The sequence below is a fragment of the Phasianus colchicus genome, chromosome 8 (assembly GCF_987193195.1).
Source record: "Phasianus colchicus chromosome 8, bPhaCol1.hap1.1, whole genome shotgun sequence".
NCBI classification, from domain to species: Eukaryota; Metazoa; Chordata; class Aves; order Galliformes; family Phasianidae; genus Phasianus; species Phasianus colchicus.
Genome location: NC_143443.1, coordinates 18,404,322 through 18,431,187, shown reverse-complemented (window position 1 = coordinate 18,431,187; position 26,866 = coordinate 18,404,322). Strand labels below are relative to the sequence as shown.

Genomic DNA, 26,866 nt, shown 5'->3' with positions numbered 1-26,866 from the left:
AATGATGAATATCAAATCAGTGCAAGAGAACACAAACATAACTGTAGTGTAGAAGAATACCCTGTTCCACTTTTAAGTCATACACATTAGTTAAAGTGTTTATTTCACAGTTGCAGTATGAAATGAGGTTTATTTCAGAACACTAACATTAAAGGGCAAAAGCAAAAAAGCACAAGGGAAAATACACATCAAACTAGAGAAATACATTAAGCAATAGGATCTTAGCATACCTTGGCTTTTATAAGAGGAAGCAAACTATAATTCTTTATATGCATGTTGTGAAAATGCTGTCACCACTTGAACCAGTTACTGAGCACCTGTTAGGAAGGTGGAGCCAACCCTGAAGAGCTTAGGTGGAGGCAATGCACCTGAGTGACTAGAGGGGGTAAAGCCAGGATCCACCCCTTCCCAGATCTCATTTAAGGGGTGGCAGTGGAGGTGAGAACATCTCTTCTGGAGATCCTTGCCTACCTGAGGGTATTCTAGGCTTTTGGAAGGTAGGCAGAATTTTTTCTTCTTTCTGTACCTGCTGTCTTGTATTTAAGTGGATCCTCATTTGCTATAGCTTAAGACCTTGCTGCTCTGCTATCTTGTTACTCTTTCTATCGCATTATGATGTATTTCTTAAAATCCCACCTTTTTAAAAACCTCAGCTGAAAACCTAGCCTTTCTAATATGAAAGTCTTTAGAACATGCTACAATGCACAGTAAGTATAAGAAGGAGAAAAAAAGCAGAAAACATTCCTGCTGAAGTCTTATGGTCTTACATGTAGGAAAGGGCTATTTCCTGACTTCTCATCTCTGAGTAAGGCTATATTGGAGAAGAATATTGCGAATCTCAGGAAATGATTCCTTAAGTTCTGGACAGTAAATACATGTATTGAGTTTAATGGAGGATATAGAGCACACTTTACTATGGAAAGCAGTTTTCTGACATAAATATCCTCATTAAAAAAAAATTCTTTGGGTTTTTTGCCACCTTCTTTCTGAGGATGGTCTTCATGACTGTTCAACTATGTCTGTTATATTCAGAATGAGATGAAGTGAATACTAACATCTCACATATTACATCTACAATGTCCTATGACATGCCTTTCACAGGAAGTTACAGTGAAGTAGTTTGAATAATCCCTTTTCATTTCAAGTTGCATTAATTTGTGTTCTAACAAGGGAAGTCACAGAAAGAAGGCCCTTCTCAAAAAAAAAAAAAAAAAAAAAAAAAATTTGAAGATTTACTGTGGTCTGCATTATAAAATGGAGTTAGTTTCATGAAATTCAGAAACTTTAACCTTCTCCAGTTCTAATAGTTAATACTTTCACCTTATTTCCAACACTATTCTATGCTTCATAAATATTTTTATATATTATAGTTGTCCTTCATTTGCTATGTTCTGAAGACTTGAAAAAGAAAATACTGTGTGTATTCCATAAACATGCAATGTCATTCTTTTTTGTGGGATAGAAAGCTGTATGCTTAAAGCTACTGTACAAACAGACAGAAATAGAGATCCCTCCTGACATATTCTTAGGGATATGGATTATTGTACTTTTCTTCTCAATTCTTGTCACAATGGATCCATTTTGTAACTCTGTTCCCTGGCTCCTGGGCATGCCCTCATCTAGCACCCAGCAGGAGTAAAAGGAAGAAGGAAATTCAGAAGTAGAAAAGGGGACTCATGAAAAAAACCCTCAACCCCCTAGCCTAGTAGGCAAAATATCTAAACCCTTCATGTTTACGCATTTTTACTTCATTGTTTTACATATCACTTTTTTCCTAAATTGTTCTGCTTCTTTTTCCATCAATACAAAATTAGTTAATTGATATCTTCATTTTCAAATCAATTGAAAGATGGTAGAAATAAAGTTAAAGTTAAGCACTTCAAAGTGTAGTATATCAGAATTAAGACTGTGTGTCCATGCAATCGCAGTTGCTAGTGGTCTAATTTCAAAAATTCCCTGCCTTAGTTAGTATGTTGAGTGTGTGGTGCTTCAGAATTAAAGTATGGATTTATGAAGTTTGAGATGTATTTAATCTACTGAAGTGATATACAGCAGTACATCAGACTATTCCTGTGTTAATAGCATTTAGAGACCCTGTCTGAGTTAGGGAGGAAGGGAAGGGTATGTGGTGGACATCAATGTAGCAAAAGATATTCTTTGTCCTCAGGACTTTACAACCCAAGGAGCCTTGGGTTAGAAAAGCAATAGTACTCAATTTGCTGGAAGTCATTTCAGTAGGGTAGTGGCAGAGCTAGAAACAGAAGCCCATTTTCTGAGGCCTTAGCCACTGCATTGTCCACATGAGGAATAAACATAGCTCTGGCAATAAATCCTTGAGCTCAAATGTCAACTTCTGTACAAAATGTGGTTTTGCTAGAGCATTTTTATTCAAGCTACTTTGTCCTGGAATGCTGGGTTATCCTTTGCAGGAAGAAAGAAAGAAGAGCAATGCAAGCTGGTGATAATGTCATGGATTAAGTTCTGTGGTGGGTATCACACATTGTGACAATATAGAGCAGCCAACTCTCTCACTCCACTCCAAACTAAGATGTAACACATCTGAATCTCTGGTTTCTCTACCAATCAGGCACACACCACACTGCCATGGCATACTTGGAGGTTAATTATATATTTACGTGTTATCAGCAACAGTTTTAACTATATCACAGTGCCCTTGTTTGACTAGGGAAGCAGCTACACTTTTTAAAAATGAAGATTTAATTTTTATGTGTAATAGCACTTCTTGGTTTAGGGTTTTGCTAATGAGCAAAAAAGACTGAAGAGTCTAATGGACTCTTAGCTTTATGTAAATGTTGCCTTTGTTGGATTGATTTTATTTTTTTTAACATAATACCTATAAAATCACTGTATAGACATGACAATCTTCATAACATTTAAATGTCATACTTTCTTATTCTTCATTTTTAAAAAACCCCACAGAATTTTGTTGGTTTAGATAAATACTTCAGGTCCTGAAATTTGTAAGTGGGCTGAAAAGAGCAGAACAGGCCAAACTGCTTAAATTGTTTCTGAGGACTCCAGCACTTATATTCACTGCTGTACAGATTACCTATGATTAAGGTTGGCACATCCTGGAACCCATGGCACCCATGGCACCCACTGCCATGATGCTCTAAGCTTGCATTCAGTGTTTTTATGATAGAATCTAAGATTTAAATTAAAAAAAACAAACAAACAAAAAAAAAAAGACACCAAAATGATGTCATGAATACTGATTTAGAATTTTTATCTAGAATACTAATTCTTTTCTGAATGAATCCAAAATTGAATGAGATAACTTGTTATAGATAACTTGTTGGAAAAAAAACTGAATATTTTTCATAAAATAGAGGAAAGGTTTAAGATAAGAACTTGAGTTAGATTTTTCTGTAAAATAGGCTTTATTTCTGATGGTAACCCACAGGGATATTCAAGAGTATTAACAGGAGTGTAAATTAGCCTTTTTTGTAGTACAACATTCTGGCTTCTGCACATATCCAATTAAGAACTTCCTAAACATGAGTGCAACTAGACTGAAGCCAAATGAGTTTATTCTCCATTAATTTGTGCAAATTAATTCTTAGCTCACATACTTTAGGTGCTCACAAATCCTCTAGCAATAAGTTTTGAAAATTTAATTATGCTTTGCATGAAAATTGCTTCCTCTTATATTCTTTAAACATGCTATCTGACAAAATCGAGTGCACCCTCAGCAAGTTTGCTGATGACACCAACCTGAGTGGTGCGGTCGACACAGTAGAAGGAAGGGATACCATTCAGAGGGACCTCGACAGGCTGGAAGGGTGGGCCAGGATGAACCTGATGAGGTTCAACATGGCGAACTGCAGAGTTTTGCACTTGGTCTGGAGAATCCCAAGCATCCATACAAACTGGAAGGAGCAGTCCTTGAGAGCAGCCCTGTGGAGTGGGACCTGGGGTTTTGATAGATGAAAAACTTAATATGAGCCAGCAGTGTGCCCTTGTGGCTCGGAAGGCAAATGCTATCCTGGGCTCCATCAAAAGAAGGGTAGCCAGCAGGGACAGGGAGGTGATTGTTCCCCTCTACTCTGCTCTTGTGAGGCCCCATCTGGAATACTGCGTCCAAGTGTGGAGCCCCCAGTACAAAAAAGACAGGGAGCTGTTGGCAAGGGTCCAGAGGAGGGCCACCAAGATGATCAGGGGACTGGAGCACCTCCCCTATGAAGACAGGCTGAGGGAGCTGGGCTTGTTCAGCCTGGAGAAAAGAAGGCTGTGGGGTGACCTCATTGCAGCATTTTGATACCTAAAAGGAGCCTACAGAGGGGAGGGGAATCAACTCTGAAAGGGTGGATAACTGCAGGATAAGGGGAAATGGTTTCAAGTTGAGGGATGGGAGATTCAGGTTGGATGTCAGGGGGAAGTTCTTTATAGACAGAGTGATGAGGTGCTGGAACAGGCTGCCCAGAGAGGTTGTGGATGCCTCGTCCCTGTAAGTGTTCAAGGTCAGATTGGATGGGGCCCTGGGCAGCCTGGTCTAGTATTAAATGAGGAGGTTGGTGGCCCTGCATGTGACAGGGGGTTGGAGATTCATGATCCTTGAGGTCCCTTCCAACCCTGTCCATTCTGTGATTCAGTAAGTTCCTCTAGTCCCTGTGTTCTCAAGGAGAAAGAATTTAAAAAAATAATAAAAAAAAATATATCTGTATAACTTCTCTGCCTGATTTATGGTCAGAATTTCTGCTTGATGCCCCTTTGTTTGGTTTATTCAGAAGAAATGCATAAATTTTCAAGAACAAAATAATAGATTCAAAATAATTTTTCCCCCAAAAGTTCATGTAGTGGTTGAGATTTTCTAAAAAAAAAAAAAAAAATCATGATATGGGGAGGAAAAGTGTTCCATGAATAAGTTTTATTTTCCATCATTTGTATATTTCCATACACACAGCTATAAATCAAGCATGGGATTATACAGCATCGTGAGTAGACTAGTATTGACATATATAGACTAGGTATACAGACATGTTAAAGGAAGGAGCTTCACAAAATTCTTTCATTACTATTACTGAATGGTCCAGAAAGTTCTGCACTAAACTTCATATGAGTGGTTGATCTGTGTTTCAGGCCAGCCTTATTCATGACACCAACACAATGTTCCCAGCTGGGATAGATCAGTTTTAGACTCTCCTCTCTGGTTAATTTTGTATGTGGCAACAAGTAACATTTTTAAAGTAGTGCAAAAGCATGCTTTTCCCACATTTTCCTAGTCAATACCTTCAGCTATCTCTTGCAAGCAGATTGACTGAAGTAGTAACTTATTTCAGATTTAAAATCCAGGAATCTGCTCTTGTATGTTTTTGGCATGTCATACTGTAGCTCTGGGTGCTGATAATTTACATGGGTACAGCCTGAAGCTGTATACTCTATATTCTGATCCTTTCAAGCACTTAATACAATAGGGTCCCAAGTACATTGTGAACAGAGGAAAACAACCCCCCACGTTCTATTTTAGTATGTTGAGCCTAAAGTCTATTGGCTGGGAGCTGTCATCAGACATGACCATATGTTACTCAATAGTATTACAAGTAAATCCTAATTGAGTGCAAATTATGAAGATTAAAGTCACCTCACATTTAGCTGCATTACACTGAAGCGAATGTAGTTCAAAGCCCTATTTAAAATGCTGGCAATTCTCAGCATAAAAATTAACAGGCTGTCATTACCTTGGATTTTATGAGCTGTTTCAAATGTCTGGAGTTCCTTGTTTGGAGCTCTTAGTCAGAAGGATAAAGCAGCCCTTAGCAGCACACACTGAAAAACACCAAAGAAAATGTATCGTCAACAACTTCTGAAAAAAACATTAAATATTGATACAACTAAATTACAGAAAAATCTACTGGTTATAAGCTTTTCATAAATAATGGTGAAAGACTCTATGACTGCTGCTCTAATTGTGGTTAAGATCAAAGATTTGGATTTAAGCAATCCACTGCTAGAATAAGTCAGGCAATGTATTACTTTTTGAAAACAACTAGAATAACCAGAAGGATATTCCTTGATGATTGAAGTTTGTTACTGTTTCATAAGATGTCTGTAAAGCAGCAAGAAGCTGAACTTCATCTATTAGTGTACTTCGGATGATGCACTCCATTTTAATGAGATTAAAGGTTTAATGCAGATAAAAGATTTTTATCTGTTTGGTGCACCCGTACGCTATGCAGAGACTTCAGTGTGATTCACAAACAGGAACAGCAGAGAGCTGTGATCATTCTGACAGATAAGAGTTTTTGAATTTTCTTACGTATATTTTCTTTTTATTCCATTCAAAATGATTGGAACATATTTATTCCTGTTTTCTGTTCTGATCATTTGCAGCATATCTGCAGAGGAAATCTTCCAGCCAACCCTTGTGCTGGACATGGCTAAAGTCCTACTGGATAACTACTGCTATCCTGAAAACCTAGTGGGAATGCAAGAAGCCATTGAGCAAGCCATCAAGAGTGGGGAGATCCTGGACATTTCTGATCCAAAAATGCTGGCCAATGTCTTGACAGCTGGAGTGCAGGGTGCTCTGAATGATCCAAGACTGGTAATTTCCTATGAGCCATCGCCTCATGCAGCTCCTAAACAAGAAGCTGAAACTTACCTCACTCGGGAACAACTCCTGAGTCTTATTGAACATGTAGTCATATATGACAAGCTGGAAGGAAATGTTGGCTACCTGAGGATTGATTATGTCATAGGACAGGAAGTTGTGGAGAAAGTTGGAGCTTTTCTGGTGGACAAGGTATGGAAGACGCTGATAAATACATCTGCCTTGGTGATAGATCTTCGTTACAGCACTGGAGGTCAGATCTCTGGAATTCCCTTCCTTATCTCATACTTGCATGAAGCAGACAAGATGCTACATATTGAGACTGTATACAATCGGCCTTCCAACACCACTACAGAGATCTGGACATTGCCAAAAGTGTTGGGAGAGAGATACAGCAAAGACAAGGACGTCATAGTTTTGATCAGTCATCACACCACAGGAGTGGCTGAAGATGTGGCTTACATCCTGAAGCACATGAGCAGAGCTATCATTGTTGGGGAGAAGACAGCTGGGGGCTCGCTGGACATCCAGAAGTTACGTATTGGCCCTTCTAATTTCTACATGATGGTTCCTGTGTCGCGATCTATCAGCCCCTTGAGTGGGGGTGGACAGAGCTGGGAAGTGAGTGGGGTGATGCCATGTGTGGTTTCTGAGGCAGAGCAAGCCTTGCAGAAATCCTTGGACATCCTGGAAGTGCGCAGAGCTGTGCCTGGCACTCTAAGTCGCCTCGCAGATATATTAAAGGACTATTACAGCTTAGTGGAGCGAGTGCCAGTGCTGCTGCGGCACCTTGCTACCTCTGACTTCTCTTCTGTGCAGTCAGCAGAGGACCTGGCCACCAAGCTCAACACTGAGATGCAGACCTTATCTGAGGACCCTCGTCTGTTGGTCCGAGCCACGATGCCTGGTGAAACTGCTGCCCCACCTGCTGAGATGCCAATTGCAATGGCAGCCAATTTACCTGATAATGAGCAATTGCTGCATGCCTTGGTGGACACAGTCTTCAAAGTGTCAGTGTTGCCAGGCAATGTGGGCTACATGCGCTTTGATGAGTTTGCTGATGCCTCTGTTCTTGATAAGCTGGGACCTTACATTGTAAAAAAAGTCTGGGAGCCTCTCCAAAATACAGACAACCTGATCATGGACCTACGTTACAACCCTGGTGGCCCTTCCTCCTCTGCTGTGCCTGTGTTGATCTCTTACTTCCAAGATCCTACTGCTGGCCCTGTCCATCTCTTCACAACCTATGACAGGCGCACCAACCACACACAAGAACATAACAGCCAGGCAGAACTGCTGGCCCAAACCTACGGAGCTCAGCGTGGCATCTACGTGCTCACCAGTCGCCACACTGCTACAGCTGCTGAGGAGTTTGCTTACCTAATGCAATCACTAGGCCGTGCCACGCTGATTGGTGAGATCACAGCAGGTAGCCTCTCACATACCCGTACCTTCCCTCTGCTGCAGCCTGAGCAAGGAATAACTTGTGGCCTAACCATCACAGTCCCAGTTATCACCTTCATTGACAACCATGGGGAAAGCTGGATGGGTGGTGGTGTTGTGCCTGATGCCATAGTGTTGGCTGAGGATGCACTGGAGAAGGCAGAAGAGGTGCTAGCTTTTCACAGGAAAATGGGGATGCTTTTGGAGAGTACTGGGCGGCTTCTAGAGGCTTACTATGCCATCCCAGAAGTGGCTGAAAAGGCCAGTGTTATGCTCAGCACCAAACGAGTTCAAGGAGGTTATCGATCAGCTGTAGACTTTGAGACATTGGCTTCCCAGCTTACCAGTGACTTGCAGGAGGCATCAGGGGATCATCGGCTTCATGTTTTCCACAGCCATGTGGAACCAACACTAGAAGAACAACTTCCCAACATGATTCCCAGCCCTGAGGAACTCAGCTATATTATTGATGCACTCTTCAAAATTGAGGTATTGCCAGGCAATCTGGGATACCTTCGCTTTGATATGATGGCTGAGGCAGAAACTGTAAAAGCAATTGGACCTCAGCTGGTGGAGATGGTCTGGAACAAGCTGGTTGACACAGATGCCATGATTATTGACATGAGATACAATACAGGTGGCTACTCCACTGCTGTCCCAATACTTTGTTCCTATTTCTTTGAGCCTGAACCTCGTCAACACCTCTACACTGTCTTTGATCGTAGTACCTCCCGCAGCACAGAGGTGTGGACTCTCCCCAAGGTTACTGGCAAGAGATATGGCTCCCTCAAGGACATCTACATCCTAACAAGCCATATGAGTGGCTCAGCAGCTGAAGCCTTCATTCGATCTATGAAGGACCTACACCGTGCCACAGTTATTGGTGAGCCCACAGTAGGTGGTTCCCTCTCAGTGGGTATTTACCGAGTCAGCAACAGCTCCTTATATGCCTCCATCCCTAGCCAAGTGGTGCTCAGCCCAGTCACTGGCAAAGTGTGGAGTGTGTCTGGAACAGAGCCACATATCACCATCCAAGCCAGCGAAGCCTTGGCTGTAGCTCAGCACATTGCCAACCTGCGCGCCCAGGTGCCACAGGCAGTGAAAACTGTAGGTAAGCTTGTGGCAGAAAATTATGCTTTTGTAGACATTGGGACTGATATAGCATCCAACCTCACCAAAAGCATCAACAAAGAAAATTACAAAAGGATAAATTCCGAAAAGGAGCTGGCCAAGAAGTTGACTGCAATCTTGCAAGCTCTTTCTGATGATGAACACCTGAAAATTCTCTACATCCCTGAACATGCCAAAGACAGCATTCCAGGGATTGCACCAAAAGAGGTACAGTCGTTTTCGTATTCAGCTATATTTATGCCAGCTAGAAGTCAGTGCCTGAGCGGGCTCTGTACTCTGTCTTACGCTAAGACAAGTCAGGGTAGTAGCTTGTGGTAGTAGATGATAGTTCTGGTTGCATGCATTCTGGAGACAACAGCCTTGTCTGCTCCATCAGTAGCCATCTATCACAAGTAAAGATTCTGATGCAGGGCTTCTATAATGGAGAGAAAATACCTCATCACTTCCTGACACAGAAAAGTACTAAGGTTTTTCAAGCTGTAATAAATTAACACAGAAAACTACTGATAAAAAATGAGTTTGGAGCCTGAGAAAAACTTAGTTGGTCCAGAGTAAGTTCATATACTTGCAAAACATATGATCACATTTTGCAGTGGATTTTTAATACGTAAAATTGCCATATCTCTCTTCTAACTCTGTTATACCAGAATAATAAACCACTCCTTTTGTATCAGTGGTGAAAAGTTGTTGTGATTGCATCTTATGCACAGCATCAGATAGTCTCCCAGTGAGCTAGAAATACTTTGGAAGAAGTATCTGCTAGAAGTTAGGTGACTCTTGGGAGAAATTTATTTTTAATAATCTCCTTTTGTTCTTTCTGGATGGTTTGCATAACAGTCTGTGCTTTGTTCTGAGCCTGCCTATTTATACACTGGTCTGCCTTGGCAATCTTTCTTGTTCATTGTTGTGCTGGAGGGAGCTCCCAGGAGCACTTGTTATAATTCCATGTTCAAATTAAAGAGAGGGTTAGGATAACCTGATCCCTTTCTTGGATGGAGTTAGCATCTTTCTGGCTTCTGCTTTAGCACGACTATCAGAGACGTCGTTTCCACAGGGACTCATAAAATTACATTTTGAAGAGACTGTATTTGCTTTCTCAGTAAAACAGAGTATACCAAATGTCAGGTAACTATTGAATGTTCCCTGGGGAAGAAAATCTGTGGGCTCCTACCCTCTGAAATTTTGGGCATGCATTAATTAAGGTGAGTGTGATCTCTGTGGTATTATCTCCAAAACAAAGGTCAGGGATAAAATCTAAGCATTTTTAGGGGAGGGCATTTTTTCAAGTTTGTTAGACAAGAATTTTTACCTCCAAGCAAAATTATTAAAAGAAAAAAAAAAAAAGCAACATCAAATAAGAAAAATGCTTAAATGGAAACTGTTAAGTAAAGGATTGTGTTTTCTATTCCATCATTGCTCTTCCTCTCTTACATTATTGGGTGTAGAAAATTTCTCTCCAAACGGATTTTTGACAGTGCCTTCTGCTAAATTATTAACAGACTAATAGCGGTTATGTATCCCCGTTCTGCAACTTAGTCACCATATTCTCTGTAGTCTCCTAATGGATTTTGTCATCTATTCTTATTAAAAATTATTTTATTCATGCCTTGAATGCTGAGAACAGAATGTAGAAAAATCTTGTTTTTTACATGATCTGAAATTCTAATTCTGATAGAGCTAATGGGGAAATGCTATTATGCTAATTAATACCCATATTTACCTCAACTCTGTCAAGCAAAATGGTTAGAAAAGTTCGGGGGGGTATATCAGTATGAAGGAAATCACAGCAGCGTGCATGAAAATCTGGACAAAAATGAGACTTCTTCAAGGGGAATAACATATACAGAACAGAGGAGAAGCATGGCTCTCTTATGAGGCTAGAATAGCAGCCAAAGGAGGAGGTATTCCCAGTTTACTGAACTTGATGAGTCTGGGATGACAAGAGATCAGAAAGTACCATTGAGATGTTTTTTCTCAAAAGAGAGTGAGTCAACTAAAATTTGAAGTAAGGGTTGTTCCTTGAGATAGAAGTAGAAAAAGAAGGACCTTTGGACAGCAGAGGTACCTTCATTTCCTCAACCCTTTCTTTTTTTTTCCCATGCTGTCCCTGTCTCTTCTTGACTCCCCTTACAGGATAATTGATTCTGCCTTGCTTTCGCAAAGCCAAGAGGAATGCTTTCTGTAGATCATTTCAGAAATTCCCCATTCCCATATCCCAGAGAGCAAATGACTTGAGATTATTGTGAGGTTTACATAATAGCATTAAATGCAATTATAAATTCATCTTTTTTTTTTTTTTTGGACAGTTATAAACAGGAGCACAGTGGCTCTTTAATCTGTATTATGTTCATTCCTTAATAATCAAAGAGCTGCTTTTTCCTTTGCGCTACCAACCTTCCAGCCACCCTTTCCCCTAACAGCGGGATTTCTTGATAACGACCTTGACAGTGAAGCAGATCCAACACAATTAAATGAAAGTGACGATGAATAACTGCAGAAAGAATGGGATGGGACACGGGAGACAGATGAGCAAAAGGCATGTAGACCTTTGTATCTGCTACACTAGAAGAGCTGCTGAAGCATAATACTGGGTACTGAATACATCTCCTCCACGACAGCAACAAGGTCAATGCTAGCCGGAGATCTCTGCTGCATAAATGCCACTTTCCTAAGTCAGACTTCCCAGAGGCAAATGTTGCATCTACGTTTTGTGAGAAGAGGTTTTGCTTGTAAGGCAGAGTTCTTTGAGGGGATGAATACTCCTTTGGTAGCTATTCTAGCCTCATAAGAGACCCGTGTTTCTCAAATGCATTGTCATTAATGTTAAAGTAGAGTTGCCTCTATTTACATTTAATACATAAAACTTATGTAAATTTTATGTATTATGGATTTTTAATGGGTGGTAGATGACAACTCAAAACTTAGCCGAGAATCATACTTTCCAATGTAATCTTCCAGGGTATTCCAGGCTAGAAAATAACAATACTTTAACCTTTTGCTGTCTGGTTTGCAATGAAAGCTGTATGTTGTCACAGCAGGCTGGTGTGCTGCTGTGCTGAGCAGCCCATTGCAGGGCGAAAGTACAGCTGCTTACTCTGCCCTGCACTCTCCCACCGTAGACTGACACCCTTAAATAACCTCTTTTAATCCTTCTCAGAGAGCTGTCCCAGTGCATTTCAGCTCTTGCTTATGGTAACCTCTCCATTCCAGCACAATGAAGGACAGAATAAGGATTCAAAGACATGACCCAGAAAAATTGTAGAAATCATCTGTGAAAAGTTGGATGGGGTTAAATAACTGCATATGCAAGATTTTTACAGTTTCTAGAGTGAGAGAAATTGACTGCATTACTCTGAGAGGAAAATGGGTTTTTTGGAAGGAGCTCTGTACAAAAGTGTATGGGTCCTACAGAGTTCACAATCTGAACACAATTTCACAAAGGGAAGTTTTTGCAGTAAAAAAATAATCATCATGAATATGGTATGGATAAGCACAAATCTAATCAGTAAAACATGCAAAGCCTTCTGCTACATTTTACTCTAAAGAGTCAGTTGGAGTGCACAGTACCCAGTCTTGTGCAATACTCTTCTGGAAAGTTGTGGCCCAAGTGAGAAGAGCCCAGGAAATAGGAATAGAAGTTAAGAGTGGGCAAGAGTTGTCTTGGAAAATTTTAAAGGATTTGAGATTTTTATTCAAGAGAAAACAGAGGATACACAAAACCAGTTTTCACATAGATAAGAGGTGATTTTAAATATGAAGGGAGTAATCTGTTTCCCTGTCTGTGTTGAACAGGCCAAGATGTAACGCACTTAAACTGCAGAAAGCTGTAAATTTAGAGTGTTTACACAAGATGATAGGATCATCTTGTAAAGTTAGTGACATACTGGGCTGGATTGACTGAAGAGGAATGTGTCTCTGTCACTGGAAGTTTTTGAGAGCAAGTGAGAAGCAGCTTTCAGGGAGATTGCTGATCCTGCTCAGTTCTTGAGCTGAGGAATCTACTAGGCTGGATGGTTTCCTTTTAGATTGTAAGGTATCCAATGGTATTCTGAAAAGGAAAGAAACAACATCCCCACCCTGCCCCAAGATCTTGTGGTTCTTATGCCAGCCTTTGGATTTGCAACAACAGGAGGTTAGTTGATGATATTTTAATCTGGAAGTTGATAGCACTAGCAGCCTTAATAGAGATAATAGTTAAACCACAATGACCAGCATGAAATTACTGAAATGAAATTAACTATGAAAATGCAGTTTCTGTTTAAATAAACAAAACGGCTTAGGGGAGAGGTGAAAGGAGAGAAAGGAAGCAAGAAGTTCAACTGTTAAAGCAATTTGCCTATGGTTGGTGTATGAGTCAGTGATGAAAATCCATGCACGTTTCCCAGGGCAGCAATCCAGGTCTTGTGTCACACTACATGTTCTACTTAGGCCATGTATATGTGGAAGGTGATTGTGGAATAGAACTGGATACCCCATATAGTTAACAAAAAAATTCTTCTTGGATTAAGTGATGTTAGCTTGGAGGTCCTTTACTCTAGCCAGATTGCTTATACTGTTCTTAAGGCACCTGAGGATTTATATTTAACCATCAAGTCATTTGTATGTAAACACTGCCTAACTGAGCAGAATCTTAGTCTCAGCTGCATCCTGTCCCAGCTTGTCTTTGACCTTCATACATAGTCCTGCCTTCCAAAGGAAGTTATACTGTTGGTTTCTGAAAGTAGGCTCACCTCCTGAGATACCAGCAGCATGCAACCTGTGTGTCAGTGTCACGAACCTACGGTTTTCCAAGACAGTAAGTAACTTTATAATGTCAATCCCAGCCTTCTCCTCTCTTTAAAAATTAGGGGGTTGTTTTCTTGTTGTTTTTGTTTTAAGAAAGTGTTTTTTGTCTGACTTCCTTTTAGAGCATTTGGAATAGATGTATACTGATGCATTTTTCTAGCCCTAAATAACATGTAGAAAAAAAATATTACCAGGTAGACAGAAGGATTATTCTTGATCAGCATGCTTCTGGGTGAGAATCTTGCAATTATTTTATAAGAGAAGTAAGAAATGTGAGTATTCAACTAATATCACTGGTAAGTGGCTGAGAGTACCACATCAATTTTATTTGCATGTTACCAGTGAGTGGTGATTTTTTTTCTCCTGAGGGGACTAGTACCTCTGAACTAGAAATAAGCTCTGTCAGAACAATGCAGGGCATGCTGGATATATTCTTCAAAACTGTGATTTGTTAATCAAAGTACAGTGGGTAGATCAAGCAGCATTGCTGTCACTGGGAATTGAATTGGAAATGACAAACTGAGAAGCTCAGACTTATATGTTTACAGTCAAGATACAGTGGTTACTTTTACAAATAATAAGAAAGAAAGTACAGAAGAGGGCTCAATTGAGTTCACTCTCAGCATTAGATCAACAACTATTGGCCAGCAAAACTTTTGAATTAGTTGTTGAAATTTTGGCATATATAATGAATGCTGAAGAAGTTCAGGGCAGCCAGGAGAGAGTATTACATTAGGTAATACTCTCCAAGGTAAAGGTAACGTGCTTAAACTGTGTCAAGTACAGGTGACTCCCAAGTTCTGGATCACTTGCAAATTGGGAGAGCACTTCTCATGTGGCATTGCTGATTCTTTGTTCTGTTCGCTATAAAGCTGTGGATTGCCTGGGGCTGAGCTATAGCAAAAAAAGAAACTGATTAAAAACCAAGTATACAGCCATTTTCACAAAGACCCTGAGGAGAAAAGCCCACATTGCAAAAGGTCACATAAGTAATATATATACCAAAGCCTTATCTCTGTAAGCTGGAGAGTCTTCAGTTTTCAGAAATATGTATGCAAAACATAAGTTTGGCAATAGCAACAGACTTTGTCTCCAAATAATATAGGGTTACTAGAACAACTTTATTAGTTGGCTATGCTTTGCTATGAGAAAAATGTCTGCTGTTTAATAACATCCAGATAAACAAAAACGAAATTAATCACAGCCTAACATGTGAAATTCCAGGCACAAGGCCACCATATAAAAAGACTTAACAGATGTCTACCTCATTATCATGCCAGCACATGCCCAACACATGAAGTCCCTCACTGTCACAGAGGCTGGCTTGTTATCAGTGGCTGGGAACGGTTTCACCTGTAGCCCACAGCTGTTTGTCAGCTAAGCCTAATCAAGAGACTAAAAAAGCCCTGAATGCCTTCCTTGAAAAGAATTGCTGGAGGAAACAAAGAGTTGGGTGGCAGATCTGTGATGATGACTTATGCTGCAGGGGTGGTTTTTGTGGGCTTCTTGGTCTCTTTGGCCCAAGGCAATTCCTGTATTTTAGAAAAATAAACTGAGACTTGACAAATGGAGGCCTGATGCAGTTTCTTGACATGCTATTGAGGGATCCGATACTGGGCAAAGCAACCTATGCTAAACTAAGTTAAATAATATTGTTACTTATCATTCTTCAAATTTGGTCAGTTCCTTAGGTGTGTCCCACCTGGGCTATTCCTGACTCACAGAATTCTTTTTAAATCTTGTACCAAGCTATCAGTGCCAGCTAATGATTTGTTTTGTTTTTCCAAACTCTTTCAGATCCCTTCCCCAGAAGTTTTTGAAGATCTGATTAAATTTTCATTCCACACAAACGTATTGGAAAACAACATCGGCTATCTGAGATTTGATATGTTTGGAGACTGTGAACTTCTAACCCAGGTGTCTGATCTACTAGTAGAGCATGTTTGGAAGAAAATTGCTCACACAGATGCATTAATCATAGACATGAGGTAAACCTTTGAATAGCAAATAACCAAACCTCTTTTGAAACAGCATTTTATTTGTAACAGTGAATTAGCTTTCCATGGCTTACCGTCCTGTTTACGGAGTAATATTACTGGAATTAAATGAGAAAAGGAAATCAGCCAAAGAAAACAATAACAGTCTGGAAGTATATCTCAAGAGAAACTGTACCATCACTTGAGATGTTTAAAACTAAATAGGCAAATCTACGGGATATGCTGCAGGACGCAATCCTGGACCTCACATCTGTATTCTTTCTCTGATTTCTTTCTAATCTAACTCTGCATGTGTCTTGTATTAATTATATATGTATGGCCTAATTAAATATTTCACTGCAGGCAGTGGTCAAGTCAAACGGTCAAACAAACAGATCATGCGTAAGCCTGTTACAGCATTTAGACTGCCATAACTGCAGTGCCAAATTATGCTGGGCAGTCAGCCTTGTACAGAATGACTCTTGTGCACAGAGCACAAGAGTGGCCTTAGGGCATTCTCTTGCCTGAAAGATACTCTGGCACTCCTAGACCCTGCTGTGCAGCAATCCTGTGCCTTCTCTTTCGGGACTGTGTTGGACACCCCAGTGTGTCAACAGTGCTCAAAGTTTAATAAGCCAGAAGATGGCATCCATTTGTTGTCAGCTATCAGTGCAGATGAATACCAGAAGGGTGCATTTTCCATGAAATATTCCTATAGTTTATTCCCTTGCTTTGTTTTTAAAAGTTTGTAAGCCCAAAACATTATAAATAACAATTAAAAAGAGCCAGTTTTTAATGCTGGAACAATTTCTGTTTATTGCTATAATGAGTCTTTCAAAAGTTGTCAACTTTCTTAATTTTCTTCTGGGATTTGCAGCATATGCAGGAAAAGATGAGCACAGCTCCTACTATGTTAGTACAAATGAGGCAGCATAACAGTCAATCAAAATCACCTGGCACTGAAATTGGCTTAAGCAAAGATATTGCTACCTTTAAATAGACTTGAGATAGGACCAGGGCTTTCACTTTTCTTGCCCTGGTTTCTCACAAGTCAGTACTCTTGCCAGGGCCAACAAAACAGCAAGGATGATGCCACGACCCAGGTAAGAAGTGGTCTCAGGATAGTCTTTTTCTTTGCTTGCTTTGTTTTTTCACCTTTATCTTATTTCCACCCCTTTGAAAAAGCAGATCTGGGAGCACCAAGAAGTCTCAGTCTCTGAAATCATATAAAAAGAACCCCAAGCATTTTACATTTTGAAACTCTACCTAAGTCAGCATGATTACTTTAAGGCAAAACTGATAATTCCAATTTTGCATAGGATCAACTGTAATACATAATGTCTCTCACCTTACAAGTTCCCCTCCCTGGCTACTCACCAACTCCATATTTTTAATTATCACAGCACAGAGAACAAAGACATCGGTAAACTAGATATCTTTCCTAATGTCACACAAGAATTCTGTAGTGAAGGAATATCTTGCCCGAAAGAGTTGAATTAAAATTCTCACAGCTGCTCAGTTAGCATTACTGACTAAAGTTTCTGCAGTTTTTCTGCCCTGGAGAGTCCCAGGAAGGGCTCTCCAGCATTGCTCTATTTCTATTGTCTTGTCAAAATGTATCGTGTTCATCATCAGCCATGTCTCTTTTTCTTGACAACAAGTATGATAATTGGAGAAGCCTCTAAACTGATGTTTGCAGAGGAGGGAGATGTCTGACATTTGCTTTTCCTTCAAAATCTTCTAGACTTCACCAGTTCAAGTCTGTGAGGCATACACTACAGGGCAGGCAGCTGCTCTGTCATCTTGCTGCCTGGTTTCTCTCTGGGTGCATACTTCTGTTCTGCATGAGGTTGGCAATGCAGTGTATATGAGGCTAGATGGGAAAACGTACCTTAAATACCTTTTTCCTTTCTTCAAAGAGCATGAGGACATGTTGACCTCTTGGCTATTTCTGATAGTCAAATGAATCCTCTTGGACTCTGCAGCAAGAAGACAACAAATATCAGTGCTCCTCCACCTTGGCCAGTCTGTTATCACCAATAGAGGTGGCAAGACTTGGCTTTTTTGGCGATAACTCAGATCACTGCCTCCTAACTCCGTGCAGTGACAGCTGCTTTGTCCTTAAGGTTAGCTATGTATTCACACTGCCTAAGTCAGTGACACTGTTCTTCTTCAAAGAAGAATAACAAAACTGATATTTTTCTACAAATTAAAAGCCATTGTGTACTTTCTGTTTTTTTTTTTCTTTTTTTTTTTTCCCAAGAGAATCGAGAGAAAAACAGACTTTTCTGTGTTCTGTTTGCATTTGTAGACAACTATAGGCAGTAACAATTCCAGCCTGTTAGATGGGACTTTGTTTCTGCTGATGGGGGAGAATGAATGTAAACACATCAAAATGTAACCTTAAGTATTCCTAGTAATTATGTACTTGGAAGGGAGATTTAATATCTGCAACAAATTTTCACTTGTTTTCTTAATATTCTAAATTTCTGAAAAGGTACAATATTGGAGGTTACACCAATTCCGTACCAATCTTATGCTCATATTTCTTCGATGAAGGACATCAAGTTCTACTGGACAAAGTTTATGACAGACCCAGTGACTCAGTAAAGGAAATATGGACCCAGCCACAGCTCAGAGGTGAGAATGACAATTTATTTTCAGAGTAGTTTCACGTTTCAGGTATTCCTCGTTAGAGGTCCTTTAAGAGGGCACCATTAGATATTATAACTCATTAGATGAAAGCACCTGCTACAATTAGCTCAAGATGTAACAAAAATGTGCTTCTCAGCCCTTCTCTAATGCTATCCTAAATAATTCCTAGCAGTGTAGTATGTTTGATGAAGAAGTTTACTAACTGGTCCCCAGAATTTAGCTGAATACAGTAGACAGCAATTATGACTTACTACTATGAAGCTGACAAAAATAAATCTCTTGCTGCTTAAACTTCCAGTAGTATCTCTTCCAATACTTACTTAGTTTTACCTGTAGCACTTCAGTTTCTACCTACGTGATCTTCAGATACTATTTCAGAAGATGAGAATACAGGCAGTAGCCCAATTTGTCTAGAGATGGCAAGAGCAAAAGAGAGGCATTAAATTCTACACATCTGAGTGCATTTGGACCACTTGGTGATGTGTCACACCCTACCCCATTGTCCACAGAAGTTGAAGGGATGCTGCAACATGCAGGGAGAGAGATCTTCAGTGCTCATAAAGTGTAGTTAGAGAACTGGACAGCTTTAAATACTGGTTTTAATTCTTTTCCCCTTTAAAGCTGAGACACTTCTGAAAGAGGTGTCACGTGGTATCTGCAGTTACTGGCTTTGAGTATACTGAAACAGTTAAACTTTGTGGCTGGCTGCAGGGTCCATCTATTCTCTCAGAAAGTTAGAGGTGGGCTGTGCTAAGGGGGTATGATTACTATGGACACATTCCAGTTCCCATCAAAGAGAACAGGCAGACTCGTATTAACTTCAAAGGAGCTGGATCTGGTCCTGTATTGTATATATCTACTGTGAAAAGGTCTTCTAATGGATATTAAGTCTACAGTGAAATGAGAAGACCAAAGATGGTGTGAAAATTAATTACCATGCTATTGGCCCCTCTCTTATAGCTTAGTATGAGAATTAGATTTACTTAAGTTAAAGAATGACATTTTTAAAGCAGTTTTAAGTAACTTTCAAGTTATCAAGTCCCATTTACGACACATTGGTCATATTTTCAATGATCTAAGCTTTCAAAAAGTACTCGGTGTACTCATATATATTGAAAATACGATTAAAGAGAACTACTCCATCAGATGGTTTATGTAAAAGAATGAAAAAACTTAGCTGACAGAAAAAAATAAGGGGGTATTTGTTGAAGGGCCTGGGACAAAGGCTGTGCAACAGCTTCCATTTATAGACTATAAAAAGCCTGTGGGAAACCACTGTAATTATAGTTTCATAAAATGCCGCCTGCATAGTTTGGAGGCTAAGCATGATGACAGCCATGTTCCTAGAGCAGAGATGAGAATGTAATTGAAGATGCTGGCTGAGTTTTGTGTACTCCTGATGGGGCAGTGAAAAAGGTTGTTTTCTTCACCTGCATATCCCACTGCTCCACAAGCTCCAGTGGAAGTCCAAGTCAGAAGTAGTAACCATGAGCTGGCCTCCCAGCTGTTGGAGCTCATATTAGAAACTGGTGGCACAAGAACACCACACAGAGTGACAGTCTTTTTTACACTGTAGAGGCTGGAATAGGGAAAAAATGATTTAATAATATCATAGATACAAAGTAGGTTTTCAAAATTCTTTGCTTATTAATAGCAAGAAGGGAGTTAAGTATACGTTGGCTTAGCTGCACGAATAAACCTCTGAAAATGGCCAAACTTTGTGATGCTTTTTGTCCTTTCTGGCAGGGGAGAGGTATGGCTCCCAGAAAGGACTGATAATCCTCACCAGTGCTGTGACAGCTGGGGCTGCTGAGGAGTTTGTCTTCATAATGAAGAGGCTGGGCAGAGCTCTCATTATTGGGGAACAGACCAGTGGTGGGTCCCATTCCCCACAGACATACCAAGTAGATGATACCAACTTCTACATCATCATCCCCACTGCACGATCAGTCATCTCTGCAGAGAGCACTTCTTGGGAAGGGAAAGGGGTGCCCCCTCACATGGAAACACCAGCGGTAACAGCCCTCATCAAAGCAAAGGAGGTACTCAGTGCTCACCTGCACAGCTCAAGATAGTCCAACAGCGGCATGTGCTTCTCAAAAAAGTAGGTAGCTGTAATTTTCAAAGGAGTCTGATGGATTTGCACTCTCATGAGCTGAACCAACAATGGGTTTTGGAGCCCAGAGCAAGACTTACTTCTAGTTTCAGTAACTAATGCAAAATTGAGACCACAGATATCTAACAGGATGTGTATGTTTGCATGTAAGAGGATGAGAAGGTTACAGGTGTTTCTCTATATGTTACCTATTTGTTTACTGCCCAAGAACTCTGTTCCATCAGGAGAAATAATTTCTGCAACTAAAAATAATTCACAAACCTTGGGAATTATGCTGTTATGGGCAACAGAAGTGAATCTGAATTCCTAGCAGGAGAGGGAGGCTTTGCAATGGAATCTCATTTCTTGAATGAACTTTTTGGTAATCTGTTTCCTCAGGGAAGAAAGCCATCTCTCCAAATGCAAACCCTAGAAAGGAGTGGGAACTTGAGTTCAATTTCAATAGTTTTTCCCTGTACATATTTCTAAGTGACTCTGCTTTTAACATGCTGGTTTTTTAGCCCATTCTGAGGAACTCAGCTCTTTCTGGACATGGTTAAGATAATTGGATATATCAGTGGGGTAGCTGGATTTCTCTCCTGTGGTCAAATGTAAATGTTTGTTTTTGCACTGTCTGTTTTTTCCTAAGATTTTACTGCAAATAACAGAGATTTCCTTTGGTTCATTAGAAAATCCCAGTTGTCAGTATGAAAGGCACACAAACCACCTTAAAGCATTTATGCAAGGGCAGAAAAGACATACCTGCTCCTTCTGGAAGATGTGCATGTTCTCATTTGTACATCTTAATGAAGAATTAACAGTAGTTTTGACGGTTTGTTTTCCAAACTTCAAGACCTAAGTGTCTTCTCCATTTCTTCATTAGATGTACCAGTGTATGGGAACTGTTGAATCACAGCCTGAACCACTGATTCATCACCTGAGGCAAGCATCAAGTCAGCCATGGGAGCACAGGTGAAGATGATTCAGCTGTGTGACTGGAAAGGGTGGAGCCTGGCTGCACCTATCCTAGACCCCATTTAAGGGCTGACTGTCGCTGGGGAAGGATCTCTTTCTGGAGATCACTCCCTTTGGAGTTTTTCTGTGAGTCTAGGACACTGGTGAGCGTTTTCACAGTGAAAAGGGATAACTGAAAATAAATGATAATCCTTCTAGTTATGTGACCTGTAAAATACCTGCCTAACCATGCCACTCTGCTAATCGTATGTTTGTTGATTGTACAACCTTCCCAGTCTGCCAGAATTGCCCATACTCCTAATGCATATCTGCTACTCCCTTAGAGTTTGGCAGAGGAATGGGGAATGAGTAGAAGGGCAGAGCGTTGTCTCTTTCATCCAGTGCTCAGATCAACGCTCAGGGAAAATAACTGTATGGACTTAAGACTAAAAACAGATTACTGTGTGCTTTGCCCCAAAGACAAGAAGAAAACAAAGAAATATCCTATGTGCCCAGCTAGCAAACTAGTTAAGTGATAGCGTATTTCAGGGCAATTAACAGGGTTATTGGAATGAACCTATTCAATACCCTCCATTCTTACAATTCTTATCTAACCATCTCTCTTTGTAATGATTTAGAAATGTGTATAACTCTAATATAGATATCTAGATTCCTCACATCTGCAAAATGCCAGCTTTAAGGCAATTAACTTAGAAATATGGTGCTCCTAAATGTCACCAATTAGTAGCTGTAGTGGTTATACATTGCTCTTTGCTTGATCATTTGTGAGTAGCTGCCATTTTTCATAAATCATGTTTAAACATCTAATGCAGAGATCTCTTTTAGTAATCACTAAAATCATTTTAACAACAAAGTAGACTTTGCATCTTTTTTGCTGCTTGTTCATCATTTCAGTTACTGTTATTGCGATCACTAGCCTGGACTCTTCTGAGTTATTTTTGTACTCTGATTTTTATTCAGTAGCCAGTTGTTGGATTTCTCAGTGTTGTAGAGCCATTTAAATGCATTAAAACTCATAGAGCGTTTTGTGTGAAGCGATATATATATGAAGAATATTAAAGATACTTAATAAGGAAAAGTCTGGGGTAGTCAATGAATGAGTAAACGCTGGTGTATTCCTTCTAATGTCTTTGAAGCTTCCTTAATAATCTAAATGATCAAGATATGCTTTTTTCCTCAGCATAATCTGTTGTGCTGTCATGTGCAAAGAGTAGTGGTTCTCAAACACGACATTTATAAACTGTGTCATCTGTTCAGAGACCAAATAGTATACCAGATGGGCACAAACAGCAAATTATTTCTTTGCCGAAGTAATATGATAAGTACTTTTGAACAATAAAAGTTTAATGATTGGAATGTAGTTGGGAAAACAAGAAAAGAAAATGCATTTACTGGTGACTCCATTTGATATCAATAATGCTGTAATACTCCCTCAATAGAAAGTAATTGTATAGAAAATTACACTGCATTGAAAGGCTACATCATCATCAAACTATGAATGAAATCAGTTATAAAAAATAGATGGTTTGTGGTTTAGGTTAGACAGAAGTTGTCTTATAAATGGACTGAAGTGCTCTTCCAGCTTTTTACACAACAGGAAATATACTAAAACCACCACTCTTCTCTCTTCTGATTTCAGAGCTGAGATGGAAGCTTAAGAGTTTGTAGCACCATTTCCTACCATCCATTCTAGAACAATTTTCTAATGGTTAATTCTGCTAATGTTCCCTTCAAAGGAAGCAAGAAATGAATGAGTATATCAGGCCTTCTAGCTGTATGATCCACCTCATTTTAGAGTTCACAGGACTCTGACCAAGAATTGACAGGCAAACTATTCATTTTTTGCACTACAGAATGGTGTGTTCTTGCTCTCTAGACAGTGTTTCTAAAGCAGACCCAACTGATCACACCACAAAAGGCACCCTAGCCCAGTTTTCAAACTGTAGACCGTAGGGAATTCACAGACTGCATCTAAGAATTTAGTGAAAAATGTTATTTTTTTCCTCAGAATATCTCTAGTTGTAGAAAACATACAGATTCCTGCTGTCAAATCATAGCATTACGCTGCGAGACTGAAGGATTAGCTTCATGCATTCCTCAAGTCCCTGCATTTATTCAAGAACCCCCTGCTCTAAAGGAGTGCCTTTTCTTCAGCAGGATTTTCTTTCATCTGTCCCAGTTTGAATGCTTAGACTTCCAGTCATAAGAAAAAACCTTCCAACATGACCCAATTACAGGATACTTCTTTTTTTTTGTCTCATTAGGTTTCCTTCTGCCTGTGCTATCTTAGTTCAGTCAGCTTTAATATGAATATTTTCATATAAAGAAATAAAATCTCCAAAATTCTTGAATAAGCCAAATGGTTTATGTAACCTGACTTAAATGAGACAATCAGTTAAATGTGAAACACATAAAAGACATCCCCTCCCAACTGCACGAGGGGCTTTGCACAGAAATGTATTTTACACATAGGGAATCAAGTTCTGGTTCTGTTGACATCTGTGCCATTTTGCTCTGATGTTGGCACAGGTGTAGCTTGCAACAGAATGTGATATTGGACAGCTGTGTGTGTAAACAGATCTTACTTCACAAAATGCTTTGGTCTTCAGTGTAAAAAAAACAATTTGTTTTCATTCAGTCTTTGAGCCAACCTGAAACGGGCAAGGCAGAATAGCAAACGCTTCCCTGCAGTGGGGTTTCTGGTATGCAAGAAGAAAATCACTGCCTTTACGTGCTAGTACCAAACTGTGCTGCTCCTGCAACTCTAGGAGAGGAGGTGAGCATGGTATCAGAAGAAAAGCTGATTAAAAACCTATCCTCTTCACTTTTTTTAATCTCCAACCAGCCTTGTCATGCTTCATAACTGTTTCTCTTGCTTCTCTATGTACAGAAGGCATTTATTTAGATATCTGTCATTGGTGTATGATGTGGCTGAGCCTACAAAGAAGCTGGGTAGGAGTTTCCTTTTTTCATTTATTTTTTCAGCAAAGAAATAAGCTTCATGAGATACAGAAAGTCTCTCTGTTATCTTGTTGTTTGCATAAGCTTCATGCCATAAGCAGAATGAAGAAGTTCAATTACTGCTGAGAGCTCTGACTATTCAGGTCTAACACACTATTGGATGAGGTGTGAAGACTTGGCAGCTTATTATCAGGGGCCAATATTCCACACTTTCTCAAGATGACTTATATCAACCAGGGGTCAGCAAAAACATCCATCCAGTTAGGTCTGGCACAGTTTCATTCTGGCCTAGGTAGGTGCAGTCTACTGGAAAAAACAGGCCCTTGGAGTAGACAGTGCTTAAGCAATGCACCAACATAAAGAATCAAGAAGCATTACACAATTGATCCTGTCTTTTCCAGAAGAACTCTGAAGTTTCTAACATACAACTGTTAACAAAACACAATATTTTTCAGTAAGCAGAGAGATGAACATTTGGCAGCAGTGGTACCAAACAACATTCAGTCTTATTTACACGTGGCAAGACTGATCTGAAAGTCATTGATGTAAATCAGGAGTAGCAACGTGGAATTATTCTAGATTTGCACTGGAATAAGTGAGGTCATAATTTGGCCTAAACTACTAATGGGAACTATAACCCTAACTGCATATGAACGCAGTTACACTATAGAGTCCTTTATTACGCTTTATGGACACTGACTTTTCACAGCAAATTGGCTGGCACCCAGACAAAACCAGATGGAGTGAAATTTGGCCTGTGAAACCTTGCCATAAATATGTTCCTTACACAGTAAATGTTATTGGACACAAAATGGAGATTGAAAGATTAGGAGGAAACCACATCATCTCCTACTCAGTGCAAGGTCGTTCCCTGTGCTACGTGTTTCAAAGCTTTTGTTCCCTTTGGTTTTCAATGACTCAGGTGAAAGAGCTTCCACCATTGACATGGAATCCAACCAGATCTCCAGTCTCAATTTATGTCTTCTGAATTTGAAGACATAGTGTAAAGATTTAATCACTTTATGTTGGAAAATAAAGCTGGAGTGCACAGCTAGTGGTTGGCCTACAATATGTCAAATGTTTATGCTAATAGGGATGCTATGTATATACATGCTAATGTATTAATGTTGAACAGCAGTATAGTGGGAAGAATACAGTTTCCTGCCTTATAGAAATCTTCCAAGAGGTAACAGAGAAGGTAATATGTTGATCCCAACTAAGACCTTAGGGCTGTCTTTTGTCACTCAGATGTCTTTATTTGCTTTCTGATACTTGCATTACCAACATCATCATGGGAACTCAATGAAAACTTTTGTCCAGTGTACTGCAAACACTGGACTGTGTCACTGGCATGATAGAAAGTAATAAGGAGCAGATTTCAATCTCCTATACAAATTTCAGGGGTACTTTTAGCTGTGAGATGAACAGATTATGATATTACTTGAAAGCGAATAATAGCACATGAGGCAGAGAGAGGTCACAAAACCAGGAAACAACCTTAAAAAAAAATACCATACGAAAGAGACAAATGCTCACTTGAAGAACACGTTGTCATAAACTATCAATGGTAAGTTCCTAAGTGGATTTAAGAAGTAATGAAAGGCTAATTAGATGAGCTGCAGTAACAACAGGCAGGGCTGCTGCTTTCTTCTCCCCCCCGCCCCCACTCCCCCAAGTAGTATAAACTCATCTGCATCTGAGACTAAGCAGAACACAAACCAAAGGAGGTAACAGAAAATCATCTCATATGGACTGGCTACAGAGAGGCTTTGGCATCTTCTTTAAAACATCTGGAATTAGCCAGTGTAGAAACCAGATGATAGAAATGGTCTCATCCAGTGCAATTCGTGAACATCTGTGTCGTTTTGTGAAGGACATTCCTTTTCTAGCTGCCAGCAGAGCAGCGCCTACCAGCCAGGATGCAGAACACAGGTTCTATCTAGCATTTACTAGCAGTAACTCGGAAACCCCAGCTGCCTTATTCAGTATATCCGTAAATTGAAATCCAAAGCAAAACCCTGCCCCGATCAGACCTGCATGCCTACAGAAGCAACATTGATCTTGCAAGCCGACCTCTGGGAAGAATCTGTGTTCCCTTCCTTAAATGATCATTTGACTACAGCTCACACTTGGATGCAGATGCAGACTTATTAGATTTTGTATAGATTATTTCAAAAGCAGCAGAGCCTAGAAGGCAGCTCAGACTGAGTAAGAGGCCACCACAGCTGATACAGTCACTTTGTTTCTTTTTGCATACAAGCATGTAGATTTAAA

General features: G+C 39.9%; 1 protein-coding gene across 2 annotated transcripts; it reads left to right on the top strand.

Annotated features, from left to right (window-relative positions):
- The first annotated feature begins 455 nt into the window (after positions 1–455).
- Positions 456–21,192, top strand: RBP3 (retinol binding protein 3). 2 transcript variants are annotated; one of them, XM_031607710.2, is made up of 4 exons: positions 6,305–9,352; positions 15,728–15,918; positions 18,404–18,546; positions 20,308–21,192. In XM_031607710.2, exons 1-4 carry the CDS (start codon positions 6,305–6,307, stop codon positions 20,634–20,636), a joined length of 3,711 nt encoding a protein of 1,236 aa, XP_031463570.2. In that variant the 3' UTR covers positions 20,637–21,192. The 2 variants fall into 2 exon arrangements, with proteins under 2 accessions (XP_090000742.1, XP_031463570.2); XM_090144616.1 differs by lacking the exons at positions 18,404–18,546; positions 20,308–21,192 and adding an exon at positions 456–497 and having other exon boundaries at positions 6,352–9,352; positions 15,728–16,258.
- The last annotated feature ends 5,674 nt before the right edge of the window (positions 21,193–26,866 follow it).

Excerpts from the sequence above, each read along its gene's own strand:
- RBP3 (XM_031607710.2), top strand. The coding sequence starts at position 6,305 with ATGATTGGAACATATTTATTCCTGTTTTCTGTTCTGATCATTTGCAGC. Across the intron at positions 15,919-18,403 it reads GCATTAATCATAGACATGAG|GTACAATATTGGAGGTTACA; the intron begins GTAAACCTTTGA and ends ATTTCTGAAAAG. Across the intron at positions 18,547-20,307 it reads GACCCAGCCACAGCTCAGAG|GGGAGAGGTATGGCTCCCAG; the intron begins GTGAGAATGACA and ends CCTTTCTGGCAG.